At 42.0% G+C, this 20,243-nt stretch overlaps 1 protein-coding gene across 2 annotated transcripts in view; it reads left to right on the top strand.

Annotated features, from left to right (window-relative positions):
• Htt (huntingtin) overlaps positions 1 to 20,243 on the top strand; it is a 141,818-nt gene that overhangs the window by 71,018 nt on the left and 50,557 nt on the right. For both annotated transcript variants that reach the window (XM_040746950.1, XM_040746951.1), the window contains exons 29-36: positions 6,828 to 6,938; positions 9,468 to 9,545; positions 10,276 to 10,499; positions 11,616 to 11,694; positions 11,828 to 11,989; positions 16,511 to 16,566; positions 17,395 to 17,543; positions 20,083 to 20,219. In XM_040746950.1, coding sequence (XP_040602884.1) covers positions 6,828 to 6,938; positions 9,468 to 9,545; positions 10,276 to 10,499; positions 11,616 to 11,694; positions 11,828 to 11,989; positions 16,511 to 16,566; positions 17,395 to 17,543; positions 20,083 to 20,219 — 996 coding nt within the window. The remainder of the gene's footprint in view (positions 1 to 6,827; positions 6,939 to 9,467; positions 9,546 to 10,275; positions 10,500 to 11,615; positions 11,695 to 11,827; positions 11,990 to 16,510; positions 16,567 to 17,394; positions 17,544 to 20,082; positions 20,220 to 20,243) is intronic.

Here is a 20,243-nt window from a genome sequence, read left to right on the forward strand (position 1 = left end):
CCCTCTGTGAGGCCCATAATATTGTGCAACTGTCAATACAAACCAAGATTATAGTCTCAAGGGAGAAAAACCAGGTGGTCACTACAGACCTTTAACCTGGGTATCTGCACACTAGTACCCTTGTCAGATAGGTGTTTTCTATCAATGTAGAGGCTCCTTTGCCAGATGGTCTCTGATTCAGCTTTGCAGTGGCTTCTGGATGATGGGGTCTGGGTTTACATTCTTTTTTCCCCCTAATTATTCTAACATATAATGAATGATTTGTAGACTGCCCTTATTGATTTGAAATCCTTTCTTTATCAAATGCTAAAATCTCAATGATTGTGTGGTTTCATTTATGTTTTTGTTATACCAGTTGGTCACTCATCTATTAGCCCATATTTCTTTATTTTTTAAATTTAGTTAATTAATTTTGAGACTAGGGTCTTGTCCATCTAACTTTGGCTTGACTAGAACTAACCTCAAATCTCAGAGCCTCAAACTCACAGAGATCCACCAGCCTCTGCCTCCTAAGTGCTGGCATGAAAGGCATGAGTCACCATGCCCTGCTATAGAAGTACTTTTTAAATTACTGTAGTTTCCTGATGTAACTCCCATTTTTCTTTAGGATTTTCTAGATATTGTCTGTTTTACCTGTTTGTTAAAACTTCTTACCTCAGGAATTTATGAAAGTTAAAAAGAATTTTTGAAAGAACTGGTATTAATAATTGCCAGTTTAATAGATTCTTTTTTGAATGCTAGTGATAGTGCTTAGAGCTCTGTTTATGTCCTCTTCTATCCGCCTGTAGTAGAGGGGGCACATGTAAAGTGTTCTGCCTCTTTCTGATCACATCATCTGTTATCTGGGACCCCTTTCCCATGCTCCCAGTGTGTGCTCCTGTTGGCCCTCTTTGTTCCTGAAACAAAGTGTTCCTAAAACGGGTGTTTGGTTTTACCCTTGCGGCCCCCCCCCGATTTCTGCTTCTTTGCTCTCTGGTTCCACTTCTTTACCTCTTGAGTTTGTGTGTTTTGAGTAGCTGTTCTACCCTGCTGTGGGTCTTCTCACCTCGTTTTTCCTTCATTCTTAACTCGAATCTCCTGTCCTCTACCCACTCCTCCCCTGCTTCCTCTGCTTCCATTCTCCTCCCCTCCCTTTACCTCTCTCCCTGGGGAAAGGAGGATCTTGCTGATTGGAGTAGAGTTCATTCTTCATTGGGCGCTTAATTCCACATAACATAATTGCTTTGTTCTGAGCCTTGGGATCTCAGGTCTCACTGCTGGGTCCTAGGCACACTGAGGTTGATCCCTATCACCCCAGAGTTAGACCCACTAGGTTATATAAAAGAAGCTATAGAGAAACAGAAGATGGAAAGAGAGGCTTATAGGTGGGACTGTGTTTATTCATAGCAAGGGAATATTTTGTCACCTACATGTAGATGGCTAAAGTGCCTAACAGAAGAAGATGGGATGCTGCCCCATATGGGGCAGTCTATAAGGGAAGCTGGGAAGTATAGTCTTCAAGCAGGAAACCATCACTCCTCATTCTTGGGAGGATATAAAACATGTACAACAGGAGAATGAGCTTCTGCTGAGGAGGGTCTTTGGTGGAGGTGGTAGGTCTGGGTTCATTAAAGAGGAGGTCCTTTGGTCATATAACAGGGAGACAGTTTTAATTTGTTTGGCAATTAAGACACCTGAAAAATAATTCTCAGAGGGCAGATGATGTGGTTTTAGAGTAGAACTGAAAGATTTTTCCAGAAAGGTTTTGGGATAGGGACGAGAGAGGCAGGAAAGACAGTAGATTGGTGAGAGACAGTGGGTACAGAGTTGATTCAGGGTGACAGGGACTGGTTCCATAGCAGAATAGCAGAGAGCTACAGAGTATCAAAAGAAGGGAACAGAAGAAAATGTAAGACTCTAATGAAAAGGAATGGTACCTGGCCTGGGGTGAAAGGGATGACGGTACCTTTAGCTTATCTAGTATCTAAAAGATCTTTTTGAAGATGTATCAGGAACAAATGTAGCTGTTGTAGGGTGGGAAAGCTTATGTGGAACATTTTGCATGGTATAAGATGGAGTTCAGTAAGTAACACATTTAAAAGACCGGTAAAAACAGAAGTGTGAGGAGTGTAAGGAGGAGGAAAGGAGTGACCTAGGGCAGGAGCCAGGGTGCGAGGGAACCCGAGCCCATAATCAGGAGGAGGCTTATAGTTTTGTTTTGTTCTGTCTTTTTGTTTGTTCAAATAGTTAGGATTTGTTGGCCTGGAAGCAGCATGCTCACAGAAGAGAACACAAATCCCAGAGCAGAAGTTAGATCTAGTAGTCCTTTTTAACTACGGATACTGCAGCAGTCCAGAAGTCAAGCTGGTCCTGAAGGATGTTCAAGGTGATCTGAAGTGATGAGACAGAGAGGTTAATTGATCCAAAGAAGATTTTAGTGCAGCTGTTTTAGGTGTTAGGTCAAACCCCCCCCCCCCAAATGTCCAGAATAGTAAGATGAATTGGGTGGCCCATGGCCCATTAGTTCCCTTTCAGAGGTCACCCATACTGCTTTTCGGGATTTGGGGGTGTTGATCTTATGGTAACTGCTTCAAGGCTGACATATAGTTGATGAGGGGCGCAGCAGTTAGAATGACTCAGAAGAGGATCCATCCAAGGGGCCACAATAAAACAACAGTTGGCAAAGATCTAGTATAACGTAAGTCAGGAGGTAAATTCAGAGACAGAGTTACATGAGGAAAACTTTTACATCAAGATTAACATGAATCAATGTAAGGCTAAAGTATAAAGTTAACATAGGTTAAATGCAATTGTACAACTGGCTGAACCATGTACCATAGTTATGTAGAAGGAAAAGGTAACTAACTGTAGTTAGCTGTTTGCGTACATCAGACTCCTCATAAGAAACAGGCTCCTGGAAGCTTTGAAAGAGAAATCCGTTAAAAGTCAGCATTCAAGTAATGAATCTGAACAGAAAGTGTCAAAGTAATATTTGTTGCTTCCAAGTATGGTGAATTTTGTATATTTGTTTCAAATATTAATAATGCCAGTTATTATTTAGCGAACAAAAACAGTACCTTGTTATTGTTGTTTTCAGGCAGGGTTTCTTTGTGTAGCCCTGGCTGTCTTGGAACTTGACTCCATAGACCAGGCTGGCCTTGAACTCAGAGATCTGCCTAGCTTTGCCTCCCAAATGCTGAAATTAAAGGTGTATGCCACCACTGCCTGTCTTAAAACCAGTATCTTACACAATTTTTAGTTAAAAACAGTTTGATAAAGTAAAATTTTTAAAAATTGGAACTAAGCCAGGTGTTGGTGGCACACGCCTTTAATCCCAGCACTTGGAAGGTAGAGGCAGGCGGATCTCTGTGAGTGTGAGGCCAGCATGGTCTACAGAGTGAGTTCCAGGACGACATCCAAAGCAATACAGAGAAACCCTATCTCAGAAAAAAAAAGGGGACTATTACTTTAACATTTTAATATTTGAAACATGACTATGTATTTTGTTAATATTAAATTGTTATACCAACATTTCAAGATTATGTAAGTGTAATAGTATATAAATTATATTGTATATTGGTTATATAGTATAGCAAATTATATTGTCAGTCTGTGTGAAGAAGCAGTTTAATTCTAAATTATATTCCTCAGAAAGAAATAATTTCCAGTTTCCAACTCAAAATGTATACTCCTAGAGACAGTATCTGCCTTGTCAGGAATAAATGACTCAATTTTACAAAGTTTCCTAAAATTAACCTACTAACACAACCTTTTAAAAATTCTCTATAATATTTTAATTCCATATACTTAACCAGCACATAAAAAGATGAATGTAGTCAGTCTTGTCAAATCTGTAATACATAATTTATATATCACATGAACTGAATTAACAAGGCTAAAGCCAATTCTTTACTCTTCTGCCAATTGACAGATCTAGCCCGCCACACACTGACAGCAGTAAGCATGTTTTTTGACATCACTCTATTAAAAGTAGATTGGTCGTTTAGAAGAATAATTTGTAAAACAAGATAACCAAATTAAGTGAGCTCTGACAAATACTGGCTTTTGTAATTTCTTAGAAAACATTTACAAGCATCACTGCCAAAACCTTTATACTCTTTGTAGGCTTCAAGATAAGAGTACAGGAACTCTGGGTAGAGACTAGCTTATGTTCTCAAAGCACCATGAGTGAGCCTAGGTGGGAGAGAATCTCCTTCATCAAAGTCATCTCCTCTTGAAGAACCTAAAGGCTTTGGACATAACTTAATAGAATCATTTGTTGACTCTACAGATATAAAACCAACTGTCAAAGACACTGCCTAGATGTTCTGAATAGCTTTCCAAAGCTGTGAGTTTGATGACAGAGTGAGTGCATTTTAGCCTCATTAAGGGACAAGGATGCATGGAAAATAAGACCCGCCAGAAGTCTGCTCCTTCTGCCTCCAGCTGCATATGGCTGTACAGGCCTGGCCAAACTAGAAAAAAACAAACACAAAAAGGCCTTGTTATCTAAAGATGAATTAAATTCTTCTCTCATACAATACATCCCAACCACAGTTTGCCCCTCCCTCCACTCCTCCCAGCTTCTCCACACCTCCCCTCTCTTCAGCTCCACTTCCACTCTGTCGGACTCTTACAGTCTTCCCACCATCTCTTCCACATGATTCTTCTAACCACAAGGGGAGGGACCCAATGGAGACCTCCAGTGTAGACTATGTTACTGCATAATATTTGGCCGTGGGTCTCTCCATCCACTCCCATCTGTTGCCGGGGTATGCCTCTCTGACGACAGCTGGGTAAGGCACCAGTCTATAAGTATAGCAGAGTATCATTAGGAATCATTTCATGATTTTTTTAAAAGAGGCATGGTCTGTAGAATCCACATGAGATGTGGGCTGGGTGAAAGGAGGCTGCAGCTGGTGATCTGTTGCATTGTTAGGGAGGAGACTGGGGGATTGGCTCTAAGATCAAGAATTAGAACATTTTAAGGTTCAAACTTGTCAACAATAAAATTATAAAATCCTAATCTTATAAAAAGAATTGCTGCCTGGTGGAGGTGCACACCTTTAATCCCAGCACTTGAGAGGCAGAAGCAGGTAAATCTCTGTGAGTTTGAGGCCAACCTAGTCTACAGAGTGAGTCCCAGGACAGCCAGAGTTCCACACAGAGAAACCCTGTCTCCAAAAAAAGAAAAAAGAAAAAGAAAAGAAAAAGAATTACTACTAATTTATTGTGAACTGTTAAAGCTATACAAGTTAATGGTCAATCATCATATAAACTATCAAATTAATGTGCTCAGAACTATATTTGTAGTTGTACTGAGTAAAAATGTAATTAATTCACTTACAGGGACAAACTTGGAGGGAGAAACCAGTATTAGGTTTCCAAAATGGAGCTATTTAGGTTAGCCCATATCCAGGATGAAGGTGTGTACTCTGAAATGGAGAATTTGGAACCCATGGTGGGGCCCAAGATTAAGGTAAAAACAAGAGTCAGTATTCAGCCTCTTAAAGTGTCTGCAAAGCTTCCAATTGACCAACTGCTCCAAATCAGCCTCCAAAGTAAGAGAGTGTCCTTAAACTCTATAATCCCAAAGTTAAGAAACTACAGGGCCAGGCCCAGCAATGGTGGTACGCGCCTTTAATCTCAGCACTTGGGGAGACAGAGGCAGGCAGATCTGTGTGCGTTCAAGATCAGCCTGGTCTACAGAGTGAGTTCCAGGACATTCAGGATTGTTACACAGAGAAACCATGTCTAGGGGGGAAAAAAGAATGAATGAATGAAAAAAAGAAAGAAACCATAGGGTTAATAGAAGGTTCTCAGGATTTTTGACTGAATAAATGGTAGGTCAGTGGAGAGTTCCCAGAATAAGAATTCTCAGTCAAATTTTCTCACAGCCAGTGGAATGTCTCTAATGCCTTTGAGGGAGAGAGACAGAAGAGAGCTACAGTAAACTCGCCAGACCTAACTATGGTGCCCCTGAGTTAAGTCCCACTAATTTCCTTGTCCTGATGCTTGGTATGTTGAATGTGTTTTCTGGTTGACTGCAGCGTGGCCTCCTACCTGGAAAGTCAGAGGGTGTTTAGGTGAGAAAGAAAGGGTAGAAACACTAAAAAGAAAAGATTGCCTGAGAGAAACAGGTGGCCTTTCTAGGGAGTGTATGAGAGCCAGGGAGGTTTGTCCGTGGATGGCTTGAGTGGGTAGTGAAGGCAGATTTTCCATCACAGGTTTAAAGCATAGTATGTTAAATTATTAAAGGCAGCAGTAGAGAGACAGAAGGTGAAAAAAAGAGGCTTGATTTGACCTTAGGCAGAACATGGTGAGGAGGGCACTTTTGTCACCCATGTGTGCAGATGGCCAAAATGCCTACAGAAGAAGATGGGATGCAGCCTCTTATTAGGACAGAAATAACCTACGTAGTTCTCATGGGAAGCTGGAAAATGTAGTCTTTCATCAAGAAACTGCCAAGGCCCACTCTCATTTCCTGTACTTTGTCTTCTGCCTTTCATCATGGGTGGTTAGGTTCAACAGAGGACAGTTTTTTTTTTTTCTTCTGTTGTGATAGTTTGCTACGGGTTCTTTGTAGCAGTCTCCCTTACCTGAGTCTGTAGAAATAGGGGAATTGGTATATACTTCAGTTAAGCAGAAGTGTTTAGAATCTTCATCACCTTCGGACTGATTTGACTACATCTGAAATTGACAGTGACCATTCACCCCTGGGATGGTGAGAGTCTAGATCAGCACTGCAGACGCGGCTCCCAGCAGCAGATGACATTTGTGTCTTTATGTAGATAAACAGACTTCGGTGGTACCAGTAACCGTGTGCTCTCTCCTTCCACCCTACCAAGGTCACCTTAGATCTTCAGAACAGCACTGAAAAGTTTGGGGGATTCCTGCGCTCTGCCTTGGACGTCCTCTCTCAGATACTAGAGCTGGCAACACTGCAGGACATTGGAAAGGTTCGTGTCTCATCTCTCTTCCTTGAGCCTGGGTCAGAGTACCTCACATCTGCAGCTACCGCAGCTGGGGAGACCGCACCCATTTGTGTCCAGTACTACAGTGTGTCGAGGCAGTCTACTAGGTCTGTTACCAGTGTGGTAGGTCTTATTACCACGTTTTTTTCACTTAAGGGTTTTCCTTAAGCCTCATTTAGTATAGAAAATGTTGAAAATGTGCTCACAGGATCCTTTTTTCCTCCTTTGACTTTTTTAAATGGAAAGGAATGAAGTCAGATTAGCAAGGGTGCTGACAGACTCCGTCGATTGTATCTTTCATCATTAACATTACAGTCTTTATCACTAGAAGTTTAATTTATATCTCTTTAAATTTCATGTCTTTATTTAACCTAAATTATTTATTCATTTGTATGTGTGCTTGTGTGTGTGTGTGCGCGTGCGCGCGCACACGCACGCACATGTTGGGTGTATGTGCACATGTAGGGTGTGTGTATCTGCCACATGGAAGCCATTGTAAGTCCTGTTCTATTATCTCCACCTATTTCTTTCCCTAAATTGGACACTGTTTTTTTTTTTTTTTTTTTTTTTTTGCTGTGCTAGAAGCCAGCAATCTTATCTCTTTTCTCCTTGGAGTTAGGGTTGTAGGTGCACAGGTTACCCGGCTTGTTATGTGGTTGCTGGGATCAGAATTCTGGCCCTAATGATTTTTGAAGAAGTGCTTTTAACCACTGAGCTACTTTAACTGTTTTAAATAAATATTTTTGTTAATTCTTTGAAAATTTCATGTAACATTTTGATTATATTTATTCTCAACTGTTAGATGGTATCTCCCCTTAGATTGTCCCCCACCTTTTTACCCACCCCCTACTCCTTGTGTCCCCCCTTTAATTTAATTATCCACCAACTCCACTTTGTGTTGTTTATACTTCAGTGTGAAGTCTGTCCACTGGGGTGTGGCAGATCAAGCAGGCTCTGAGCTCTTAAAGAAAAGTGACTCTCCTTCCTTCCAAAGCCATCAACTGTCCATAGCTCCTCAGTTAGGGGTAGGGGCTTGTGAACCCTTCTCACTTCATACTAAAATGTTAGCTGGCTCAATCTGGTACAGACAATCACAGCTGCAGTGAGTTCATGATTGCAGCAGTTCATGTCAAGTAGTCACTCTCTGACTTCTGGTTCTTACAGTCTTTCTGTCCCTTGTTTTGAGGTGGTTCCTGAACCTTGTGAAGGGTGTGTGATGTAGATGACCCATTTGTGCCTGAACTTAATTTTTAAAATACAGTTGTAATTAATAACTGATTTAATGTAGTTTGCTAACTAAAAATTTCTCAATTCTAGGTTTTTGGCTAATTGATTATGTTTAATTTTATTATTGATCAGGTTTTCTTGTTTCCTTGCTTGCCTGGTAATCTTTGACTGGATGCCTAGCATTGCGAACTTTTCTGTTGAGTGCTGGCTATTTTGTATTCTGTTGTCTTCAGCCATCTTATGGAATCTAGTGCTGTTACATGAAACCAGCTGCTCTTCCTGGTTTTGCTTTTACATTTTGTCAGATGGGTTGCTGTGTTACCTGAGCTGGGTACTCCTCTCTGAAAGAAGTCATACCTAACTGAACATTCTTGCCTGTCCTGTCTGCTGGTGAGAGCAGGGGCTGTCCCCAGCCTCTGTGAGTGCCCAGCGCTGCTCCTGTTCTTCTGATGGTTTCTCAGGCCTTGCCTTTGGTAGCTTCCTTAATTGTCTTTGGAGCATTCTCTCCCAAGATCTCCGGGGATCTCTGGATGACTGGTCTTCTAGGTACCATATCCTGTGAGCTGCAGTGTTCTTGGGGTCTTTGTTTCCCTCCAGCTTGGCTTCTGTCCCCTTGTTGTGTCACAATCTGGGAATGCTTTTACCATCCTTATCTAGGAACATCCTAGGGCCTAGCTTTGTTTCACCTTTCAGGATCAGTGATCTTTATGGCCTAATGTCCAGTGTCTGAGAACTGTGGTGTCAAAGCTGGAGTCTTTTTAAAATACATTTTGGTCATTTCAGGAAGGGGAAGGAAACCTCTCAATATTACATTGTGGTGTCTGTAGTTCCTGGTTCCCTATAACTATGGAGCTCCTAGAGGGCCAGCAATTGCATTCTTTCTCTATATTTGTAGCAGCTAGTATCATTTCACTGGTCACTGAGCATTCTGTTCAGGCTGCAGTGAGGCTCACTGGCAATGACTCTCACAGTGCCTTAAACATTACATTCAGGGCTTTTGACTCCTTTGTACCTTTCTCAGTGCCTGCCCTGAAAACAGGATGAATGTATATACTTGATTAGTTACTGAATGATTGAATGACAAACTCAGTATATAAATATACAAGAGAGCAATTTTCATATAATTGTAGGTACAGGAGTTCTTGTTACTCTGTTGAGATGATTGATTGAAAATATTACTCTGGTTTTCTTTGACATTTATACAGTTTATATGGAGATTGTCTTATTCCCAATTAGCAACAATAGTGGTCACCAGTGTGTCACTTAATGTCATACTCTTCCTTTCAGTGTGTTGAAGAGGTCCTTGGATATCTGAAATCCTGCTTTAGTCGAGAACCAACGATGGCAACTGTCTGTGTTCAGCAGGTGCGTGTCATTTCCTGTACGTTGGGAGTTGTACTAATTCCTCAGGCCAAAGCAACAAAATTTAGTTCCTTTCTAAAAGCTGGTGCTCATGTGGTATCAGGAAGGGTTGGGTGTCTCTCACTGTGGCTCCTGCTTGCTCTGTGATTGGGACTGTGGGGGGCAGAAGGCACCAGAAGCAGCACTGGTCCTCAGAGGCAGAAGGCACCAGAAGCAGCACTGGTCCTCAGAGGCAGAAGGCACCAGAAGCAGCACTGGTCCTCATCGCTTTGCCTTAGTTTGCCACACCGTCCCCGTGGGAAATGCTCGTTTCACTTAGAACTGCAGAGAATCCCAGGCACAGTGGCACCACGCTGTGGGAATCTTCTGAGGTACTGACTCACAGGGATTCACAACAAAACCTTCCATCATATATTCCTGCTTGATTTGCTACTGGGAAAGGAAGAGTCTTCAAGGGTGTTTACTTTTGTTTTTGTTTTGTTTTCCCTTCTTCATTTTATCAGTGGTACTGAGAGTTGAACCTGGCTTTGTATATTCTAGGAAAGACTGAGACTTTTTAAATTTTGAAACATGATCTCACTACGTTGCCCAGGCTCATCTGGAACTTGCCTGTTTCAGTTGTGTCCATCTTAACCCCTGTCCACCTGCTGAAATAACAGACAGGCCTGTGCTGCTCGTCTATATTAAATCTGTATTTAGTGATAATATTGATGTTTCAATTCTTTCATTTTAGCTATTGAAGACTCTCTTTGGGACAAACTTGGCCTCCCAGTTTGATGGCTTATCTTCCAACCCCAGCAAGTCTCAGTGCCGAGCACAACGCCTTGGCTCTTCCAGTGTGAGGCCAGGCTTGTATCACTACTGCTTCATGGCACCGTACACGCACTTCACACAGGCCTTGGCTGATGCCAGCCTGAGGAACATGGTGCAGGCGGAGCAGGAGCATGATGCCTCAGGGTAATAGTTATTGATGCAACTCTGTCATTGATGATACAGAGATGAGTAATGTCTAGCCCTGCCCTGAAGGTTACACCACTGACTGAGCTATGTTGTAGTCTGCCTTCAGAGGTGGCAGTCTGGAGAGGAAGAACCCAAGTTGACTGCCTGTGAAGAATGATTTCTGACTTTCAAATCCTGGCCCAGACTAGAAGTGATGCACGCATGGCCTCACCTATTGCAAGCATTTGGTGCTTGCCAATGCTCATGAATGGCATTCTGTATAGGAGGCGGCATGTGTCTTGGTGCTTCTTTGTACTGTGATGCGAAAGACCAACTTCAAACTGGCATGGTGATGCTACTGTTTAGAGCTGTTAAAGGGTATACAAAATCTGGGGTGTGTTAGTTTGGATTTCTACATGAATTTATGTTAATCTTTTCAATGCCAGGAATGTGGAAGTCTCTCCCTCCATTTTTCCTTCCTTTCAGGGCCTCATATGCTAGGCATGTTTGTACTTTACCACTGAGATATATTGTAGCCCTATTTTGAAATGCTACTCTGTGTAGTAATGGTAATAGAATCCTCACTTTCCTTTTTATGATGATCAGACATTATTGGAATCAGGGAAAATACTCCTATTCTGGGCTTTATCTTGATGCTCATGTATGTGCCCATATCCTGTTTTTCTATCTTTTCAAACATTCTATGAGATGGGTCTCTCTCTCTCTCTCTCTCTCTCTCTCTCTCTCTCTCTCTCTCTCTCTCTCTCTCTCTCTCTCTCTCTCTCTCTCTCTCTCTCTCTCTCTCCTCTCTCTCCTCTCTCTCCTCTCTCTCCTCTCTCTCTCTCTCAGGCTGATGTTGAACTTATGGACTCCATCCAGTCTTCACCTCTCAAGCCCTCTTAGAGAGTGGACTGAGGAGTGGGTTTCCTATAGCAACAAACATGGGCTTGCATACCTTCTGCAGGTACACCATAGGTGCTGCATATCTGCACACTCAGATGAGTCCATTGGCCTTTCTAAGTCTCATTTTGACATGGTCTGATTTTTTGAACGTGAAGTTGAACTGATGTATGGCTGAATACAGAGGAGATTATTAAAAGGTATTTGTTGTTTCTGCTTTTGGCCATTTGTCAGGTGGTTTGATGTACTCCAGAAAGTGTCTGCCCAATTGAAGACGAACCTCACAAGCGTCACAAAGAACCGTGCAGATAAGGTGAATGGCACCGCAGCTAGAGATGGCATGTGGGTCATGCCATGGGGATGAAAATGGAGCTCAGCACTTTCTAGATTGGTTGCCAGAAGTTTCAGATTGTAATTGTGGTTTCTTTCATTTTTTTCCCCTATAGAATGCTATTCACAATCACATTAGATTATTTGAGCCTCTTGTTATAAAAGCGTTGAAGCAGTATACCACAACAACATCTGTACAGTTGCAGAAGCAGGTTTTGGATTTGCTGGCACAGCTGGTTCAGCTACGGGTCAATTATTGTCTGCTGGATTCAGATCAGGTTTGTCTCTTTGCCTGGTAGTCACCATACCTACTAACTAAATACAAATTGAAACTGAAAAGACACTGTCCCAAATTTGTACCATGTTCCAGTGGAGTTAGGTTTTAGAAATTCCCATGCGTTTTCCACATCTGTACTTATTTGCAATTCCAAAATAAGTTTTTTTTCTAACTGCAAGATATAATTTAAAATTTATTGTGGTGGGAAGGGACATTTATGTAAAATTCAGACTTCTTAGCAACTGGTGTTCTTCAGCCAGTGGTGGTGGTACACACCTTTAAGCCCAGAACTTGGGAGTCAGAGGCAGGAGGATTTCTGAGTTCAAGGATTGCCTGGGCTACACAGAGAAACCCTGTCTCAAAGAAACATAAGTTAAACAAACAAACAAACAAACAGATATGTAAATAAATAAATACAAATAAAAGCAGGCGATCATTTTGATCAAAGAAGCTTCTTCTTTTCAGTGGGCAGTAGTCAAGTAAGTGGTTGTTGAGTGCTCAGCCCTCAATGGGACATCTATATCAAGCCTCTTTCCTCTAAGGCTCAGGGAATTCAGCAGAATAGGGGGTGGGGCATGAAAAAAATGTTAGGGGTGGAGGATATGGAGGAGGAGTGCTGTGAAATGCTGTTTTCTGATCATGACAGAGCTCTTGTAATCACAAGATCAAACCAGTCAACATCCCAGCAAGGCTGGGGTTGAGGCTCAGGAGACCCACTGGAGGGGTTGTCAGTTTTTCTTTGTGGTAGGGCACTAGTTGGACCCAGTGGGTTATTTTAAAAAAACAGTAAACCATCAAGATATCATTTACGGCCATTATATAATTTCAACCACTGATGTAATCATCAGGCCCATAGCTGAGGGCCTCATTCCTATGTCCTTTCTTGTACAATCCCTGTGATAACATTTCACTAGTCACATTTATGCCCTCCTTCCCCTCAGGGTTTCTCTGTGTAGCAGCCTGGCTGTCCTGGAATTCACACAATATTTAGATCAGGCTGGCCTTGAAACTCACTAAGATCCATCTGCCTCTGCTTCCTACATTCTGGTATTAAAAGCATGTACCACCATGCCTTGCCTACTAATCATGTTTATAACATGTTTATAAATACAAATTCTCTTCAGGGACACCTTAGGTACATGGCTTTCTCTGATAAGAAATTGGTCATCATTTTTGTGCTGTGATCTTTGGCTATTCTTTCTGTGTGAGTTACAAGGATGTGCCAGTTGGGGAGACTCCTTGACCCTCATCGGCTCATGGTTATATCATAATGCAAAATGCACTTAGTTCAACTTCAAAAGCTCCCATAGTCTTACAGTCTCAACACTGTTTAAAATCCAAAGTCCTGTTTGAGACTGAAGGCAATTTCTTAATTGTACCACCCTTTGATTTGTAAAATCAAAAGCAAATTACATACTTCTAATCTGCAATACCATAGAATAAACATTCTCATTCCAAAATGTAGGAATGGGGACACAGTGAGGAAATACTGGATCAAAGTAAAATCGAAACCCAGCAGGGCAAACATCAAGCCTGTAGCTCCATATCCTCTGTCTGTTCTTTAGTTTTTAAGGGCTTAGATGGCCCAGCCCCTTGAGTTTTGCTGCTACTGCATATATCTCTCCCCTCATCCCCACTCCCTTCTCCTCCCCCCTCTCTCATCTCTTTGAGAAGAGGAGAGAGGGGGGAGGAGCCTATAAGGCTCTCTTCCCCCCCCCCTCTCCTCTCTCTCCTCTCTCCCTTTCTTCGATTGCTTTGACTCCCTGTATGTAGCTCTTTGAAGATAGCTCAGGCTCTGACATCTGCAGCATCTTGGTGTCTAAGTCATTATCCAGGCTTTAACTTTCACAGCTTCATGCAGTGGTGTTTTGGGGCCTTCTTGCAAAGACTCCTCTGCCTCATGTTGCCTGGCCTTGACAGCTCTCTGAAACCACAGAAGAATCTATGATCCTTTCACTATTGCATTTTTCATGCCTCCAAAGCCAGTTCCACATGGAAAACTCTACCAAGTTTGGCCAACAGTTTGGTATGAGCTTCTGCCCCTTTGACCACACTAGCAACAACTTTCTTGTTTGAAGCAATTACTTTTTAGGAGCAAGCAACCCCTTAGACATTCTCCTTTCACTAGGAACTTAGCTGAATGAGGTGCTGTCCTTAGGGCACCCTCCCATTGTTACAATGCATATCAGGAAGCCTCTCCTTAGGGGCACTAATCTTATCACAGCTTCACTTTCAGCACACATCTGGGGTGGGGAGCCATGTTAAACTTGCTAGTGTGTTTTCCCTCCAAACAGTACATTTTTCATTTCTTTCTTCCCCAGTTGTTTCTTTTCAGAGTAGACCTGCATAAGAGTTATCAGTAATAACCAATCCATAGACTCCATGTTATGCTGTCTTTGAAATTTCCCCCATCAAAGAAGTTAGTTCATTGCTTTTTAATTTAGCCTCAAGCAACTTCTTAGGACATGAGCAAAAAGCAACCAGATTCTTTGCTAAAATATTACAGGAATGGCCTCTTATCCATTTGGTAATAGAGACCTTGTTTCTTTCTGAAACTTCAAGAGCCAGGCATTATTCTGAGCACTCTGCATTATTCTTGGCACTTTCTCCTTAGGCTTCCACTAGAACTGCCCACTAAGCCCTGCTTACAGTATGTAACCACTTTCCTATTCCAAAGTTTCAAAGTCTTTTCACAGTGAGGTTCTTTACAATATCTCATTCTCATAGGAAGTTCTGAATTAGTTACTTTCTGCTGCTTTAACATAAAATATAAAATACAAGACCAAAAGAAACATATGGAAGAAAACTTACTTTGCCTTATGGTTCCAATGGGATTGGACTCAGTCCATCATGGGAACCAGAGAGCTGGCTCAGCAGTTGGGCACTTGCTCTTCCAGAAGACCCAGATTTGATTTCCTAGCACCCCCATGGCAGCTCACAACCCTTTGTAACTCTAGTGCTGGGGAATCTGACACCTTCTTTGGTTTCTGTAGGCAAGATGTTAACACATAAAATCCAAAATAAAAAAGGTCATCATACAGGGAGGCATGGCACAGATATCTGGAGCAGGAGGTTGAAAGCTCACATCTCCATCCACATTCAAGAAGCAAAGAGAATGAACTAGAAGTAGGGTGAAGTGATAAACTTTCAAAACCTGAACTCAGTGACATACTTTCTTCAGCAAGGCATTATCTCCCAAACACTGTCAGCAGGAGACCATTTAAACCTGAGACTATGAAGGACATTTCTTATTTAAACCACCATAGTGTGCTACTTCATTTCCACACCCTGACAACCTGGTCTATAGTTGTGAACCATAGACTGTAGAGGAAACAGGCTTGAGCTGAACCTGGAGGATAGGATTGAGCCTTTAGAACACTGATGGATGCACCTTGGATAGAACACCTGTAAGGCTACAGTCTTCCTCTCGTCTCACTTTCCTACTTCCTACTCAGTGTTTTCTATTTGAGCCATCCATCATAGACAGAAAATTAGTTCACCAGTAGATATGTTAGGTAGACTTGGCTGTCTTACCTGATAGTTTCTGTAGTTATTCTGTTCTATCCAGAGTGTTTCCTCTAAAACAGAAAAGCAATTTTTTTCTTCCTAAAACTTACTGCCTGTTACTTGAAAATGCCCAGGACTTCCAGGTTTTTTGTGTGCTGTGCCCATGTGTGCGTGTATGTCCTTCACTCTGGGCCCCTGAGCTTCATACCAACAAAACTTTCCTACCATCCTCTGGTGGTAGTCTATTTTTCTTACCATGAGCACTCTGGTCTCCTGTTTGTTTCATTGACTTTCATCAGTGGATACTGTAGAGGGTTAAATGCCTAAAACCGAGGCACAAACTTAGTTCAGATACTGATTTACCAAGCATCTGCTGAATGTCTGTGTATGCCCCAGATCTGCACAGCAATGTGTTTAAGTTCTGAAGTTCATCTGTGGGAGCGTCTGCCAGGGAGATGAAGTCTCACAGAAAGTGAGAATGAAGTAGACAGGCTCTTCAGCCCAGGAACTGTCTCTGTTCCTAGGGTTGGCCTTTCCTACTGGCTCCTCTAGTGTAGGTCACAGACAGTATCTAGGCATTATGTGCTGCAGGAATCAAGCTGTTGGTTGACCGCTCTTTGGACACAGTCTTCCAGATGTGATTATGAGTAATAACTGGAATTTATTACCTCTTTTCCCAGTGAGGATTCATCTCTGTATTTAGTCACTTTGTTTTGTGAGACAAAGATCTACCATGTAGCCCAGGCTGATCTCAAACTTCCATCTGCTGGTCCTGGTTCCCCTTGTGCTGGGATTATAGACCTATACGAAGCTGTCTGCCTTGACCAGTTCCTAAAGTCATGTCTGAAGGTGCTCTGCAGTTACCTGACTTCAGAGTAGCTTTGAGAACTTGATTATAAACAAGCTAATCTACTGTGTGTGCTTGTGAATAGTTCACAGATCAGTAGAAGAAAAGACACCTGACTTACATGTGGTAAACCTGTGACTGATGGCAGCTTTTCTTTCCGTGATGTAGGTGTTCATCGGTTTTGTGCTGAAGCAGTTTGAGTACATTGAAGTGGGCCAGTTCAGGTACAACTGTTTAGTTACTTCCGTTATCATCCTTGTTATGTAACACATGTAATCCTAGGTCCTTATAGTGGCAGGTGCTTCAAGTGCTGCTGTGTCCAATGAAAGTCTGATTTACATGCTTTCCACTTTCATCCCTCTGAACATTTACTGAAAACCTTTCTCAAGACTTTCTTAGAAACATTTGTGCATCTGTATGCATTAGTGTATGTTCATTTCACATTCAGAGTGTATGATGATGGTGACAGATCACTAAGTGACATCTTACCCATCGGAACCCTGTTTCCTAACTTTAGAGGAAGCAATTTTAGTAAAGGGAGTGATTGTGAACTTTAGTTATATTAACCGCAGTTTTCCTTGCTAAGCATTAAAGCTTTAGTAATCTAGTAGTATATATAACATTGTAATTTTTGAAAATCACTGTCCTTACTAAATAGTTTGTAAAGCATAGCACTGGAGAGTGTTGTGAGAGTCCCCGGGATCTAGAGAACCAGGTCTTGTTCTGATTATGACACCTTGACTCCATAGTCCTTGGTGTCTGAATTTCTTCAAGAGAAGAAAGGAAAATGAAGGACCAGGATGATTTTACCTGCTGGCATCCAGTGCTTAAGTTGCCCCCCTCTTGCTTCAGCTTCACCGTCCTAACCATCAGACTGTCCTGTGGGCAGAGGCAGGCAGCCCACTGGTGCAGGTGGGGTTAACGAGGCTGCAGAGTCTTTTCTGTCTTAGTACTTTCTCCTGAGGTTGAATCTTGACTTATGTTATGCTGTGTATGCATATCACTTACTGTTTTTAAAAAAGAAATGTCTAAATGGGTGTTTTTGTTTCTAGGGAATCAGAGGCAATTATTCCAAATATATTTTTCTTCCTGGTATTATTGTCTTATGAACGCTACCATTCAAAACAAATCATTGGAATTCCTAAAATCATCCAGCTGTGTGATGGCATCATGGCCAGTGGAAGGAAGGCTGTTACACATGGTAATGGGATACATGTTTGCTTGTGGTCCTCCGTCTCACCTCCACCCTCCTTTAACTGATTGACAACCCTGCACTGCATGTGCTGTGTGTGTACATGTATGGGGGTTCATGCATGCATGCACGCACTTAGGTTAGAGATAATTGAGAATGAAAAAAATTGCTTACTCACAGAAATTTGTAAACTACCTGGGGGAGATAAAAATAGTGAAATATATAAAATATAGCAACATGATTAAGGTACAGATAGATTCCGATAAATGTCTCTGTTTAGAAGCAAAACTTTAATTTTGTCATTTATATTTGCTTTGTTCTTTTTCAGAGAGAGGGCATAGGCTCAAATCTGGGGACTCACGTGTGCAAAACACTTAAACTCTGATCACACCCCTAAACTTAACAAAAGTTTTAAATCTAGCTTGTCATAAATCAAATTTTGCTTTTTTCTTTTTCTTTTTTTCTTTTTCTTTTTGATACAAGTTCTCATGTATCCCATGCTGACTTGAACTCACTATGAACCAAGATTGACCTAGAACTCCTGGTCCTCTTCCTACCTAAGTTCTGAGATTACAGACATGATTACCATTCCCAGTTTGTAAGGTGTGGGGATTGAACCCAGGGCTTCATGGCATGCTACTCAAAGCATTCTACAACTGACCTTCACTCCCAGCTCAAATCCTCCCTCCCTCCCTCCCTCCCTCCCTCCCTCCCTCCCTCCCTCCCTCCCTCCCTCCCTCCCTCCCTCCCTCCCTCCCTCCCTCCCTCCCTCCCTCCCTCCATGCCCCTTTGGTTTTTTGAGACAAAGTTTCTCAATGTAATAGCCCTAGCTATTCTGGAACTCACTCTGTAGACTAGGCTGGTCTTGAACTCACAGAGATCCACCTGCCTCTGCCACCTAAATGCTGGAATTAAAGGTGTATGCTACCAAACCCAGCTATAAATTCTGATTTCTTTTTCAATGGTTTTGCCAGTGTAGTTGGACATTTCCTTGGGGTTTTTTGTTTTGCCACATTGTATTTTAGAAGAGAAGCTATTCGATGTTTAGTAAACCACACTTTGAATTCTATATCATCTATATTTTGTAAGCATGCTACACTTTTTTTTGTCTTGTTTTTTGTTTTGAAGGCTGTCCTAGAACTCGCTCTGTAGACCAGGCTGGCCGCAAATTCACAGAGATCCCCCTGCCTATGCCTCCCGAGTGCTGGGATTAAAGGCATGAGCCACCAACGTCCAGCAGGCATGTTACATTTAAGTAAAGGGCTAATGAATTAGAACTATGAGTAAACTAAAGTTCTCTTTGCACATTGGTTTTTAACCCCTGTACTTAAGGTTGATGCCATGACTGCTTGATTATTTTGCTGAAACTTAAATAAGAACCATAGTTAATGGTTAGCCACTCAGTTTTGCCCCTTTAGCTATAAAAAGAGGTGGGATGTATATTTTAAGAATGTTCTGTAGCTGTACTTGATGGTGTATACCTCTGTTAATGGCTTTCATGAGGTAGAGGCAGGAGGACCATGAGTTGCAGCCAACTTTGGCTGTTCAGACAGGCCCTGGCTTGTTCATCAGCAGCAGTGACCAAAAAGAATGTGCCATGATTCTTTCTTTGAACTTTAACCCCAGTCTTCCAACCTTTCCTTGTTGGATTCTCCCTACTCCTTTGCCAAGTGTTTAGAGCAGTGGTTCTCAACCTTCCTAATGCTGTGACTCTTTCATACAGTTCCTCATGTTGTGGTGACCCTCCAACCACAAAATTATTTTAGTTGCTAATTCATAACTGTAATTTTGCTAGTTATGAATCATATTGTAAATATCTGACATGTAGGATGTTTGATAGGCAACCCCTATGAAATAAGGGGTCATTCAACACCCCCCACACACACACCCCGCAAGGGATTCAGACCCACAGGTTGAGAACTGTTGGTCTATAAGCCTTTGACCTTTAGTATGGATGCATCCTTAGAGCTTTGCAGATCTCACAAGTGAGAAATGGCACTGCCATAGAGAAGCTCCACCTACTACCTGTACAGGGGAGCATAGTCTGAGCATTGATAGAACCTCTCAATCTTTATGAGCTATCAGCTGTGCCTCTGTTCATGTTCCATCAGAGCACAGATTATGAAATGTTTAGCAGTTGGTGGATGATTTAGTTGAAATGCAAATGCTAAACACACAGACCTGAATAAAGTAGCAGAAAAGGCTCAGTGGTTAATAGCACTGGCTGCTTTTCCAAAAGGCTTGGTTCAATTCTAAGCATCCACATGGTGACTTATAACATCCTGTTTCAGGGGGTCAGACACCTTCTGATGGCTTCTGAGGATACTGTATGTATGTGGTGAACAGACATACATGTATGCAAAACACCCATACACATAAAAAAATAATAATAATAAGGTAAAAATTAGGAGCTAGAGAAATGGCTCAGCAGTTAAGAGCACTGACTGCTCTTAGGATTGTTCCAAGTACCCACATAGTGGTTCTCAGCCATCTGAATCTCCAGTCCCACACATGTGGGCCTTATTTGCTCACCCTTTTGTGCCCACAGCCATACCTGCTCTGCAGCCCATTGTCCATGACCTGTTTGTGTTAAGAGGAACAAATAAAGCTGATGCTGGAAAAGAGCTTGAAACCCAGAAGGAGGTGGTGGTGTCGATGCTGTTAAGACTCATCCAGTACCATCAGGTGAGAGAATGGTATAGTGATATC

Source organism: Mesocricetus auratus, unplaced genomic scaffold (genome assembly GCF_017639785.1).
Source record: "Mesocricetus auratus isolate SY011 unplaced genomic scaffold, BCM_Maur_2.0 Super-Scaffold_100006, whole genome shotgun sequence".
NCBI classification, from domain to species: Eukaryota; Metazoa; Chordata; class Mammalia; order Rodentia; family Cricetidae; genus Mesocricetus; species Mesocricetus auratus.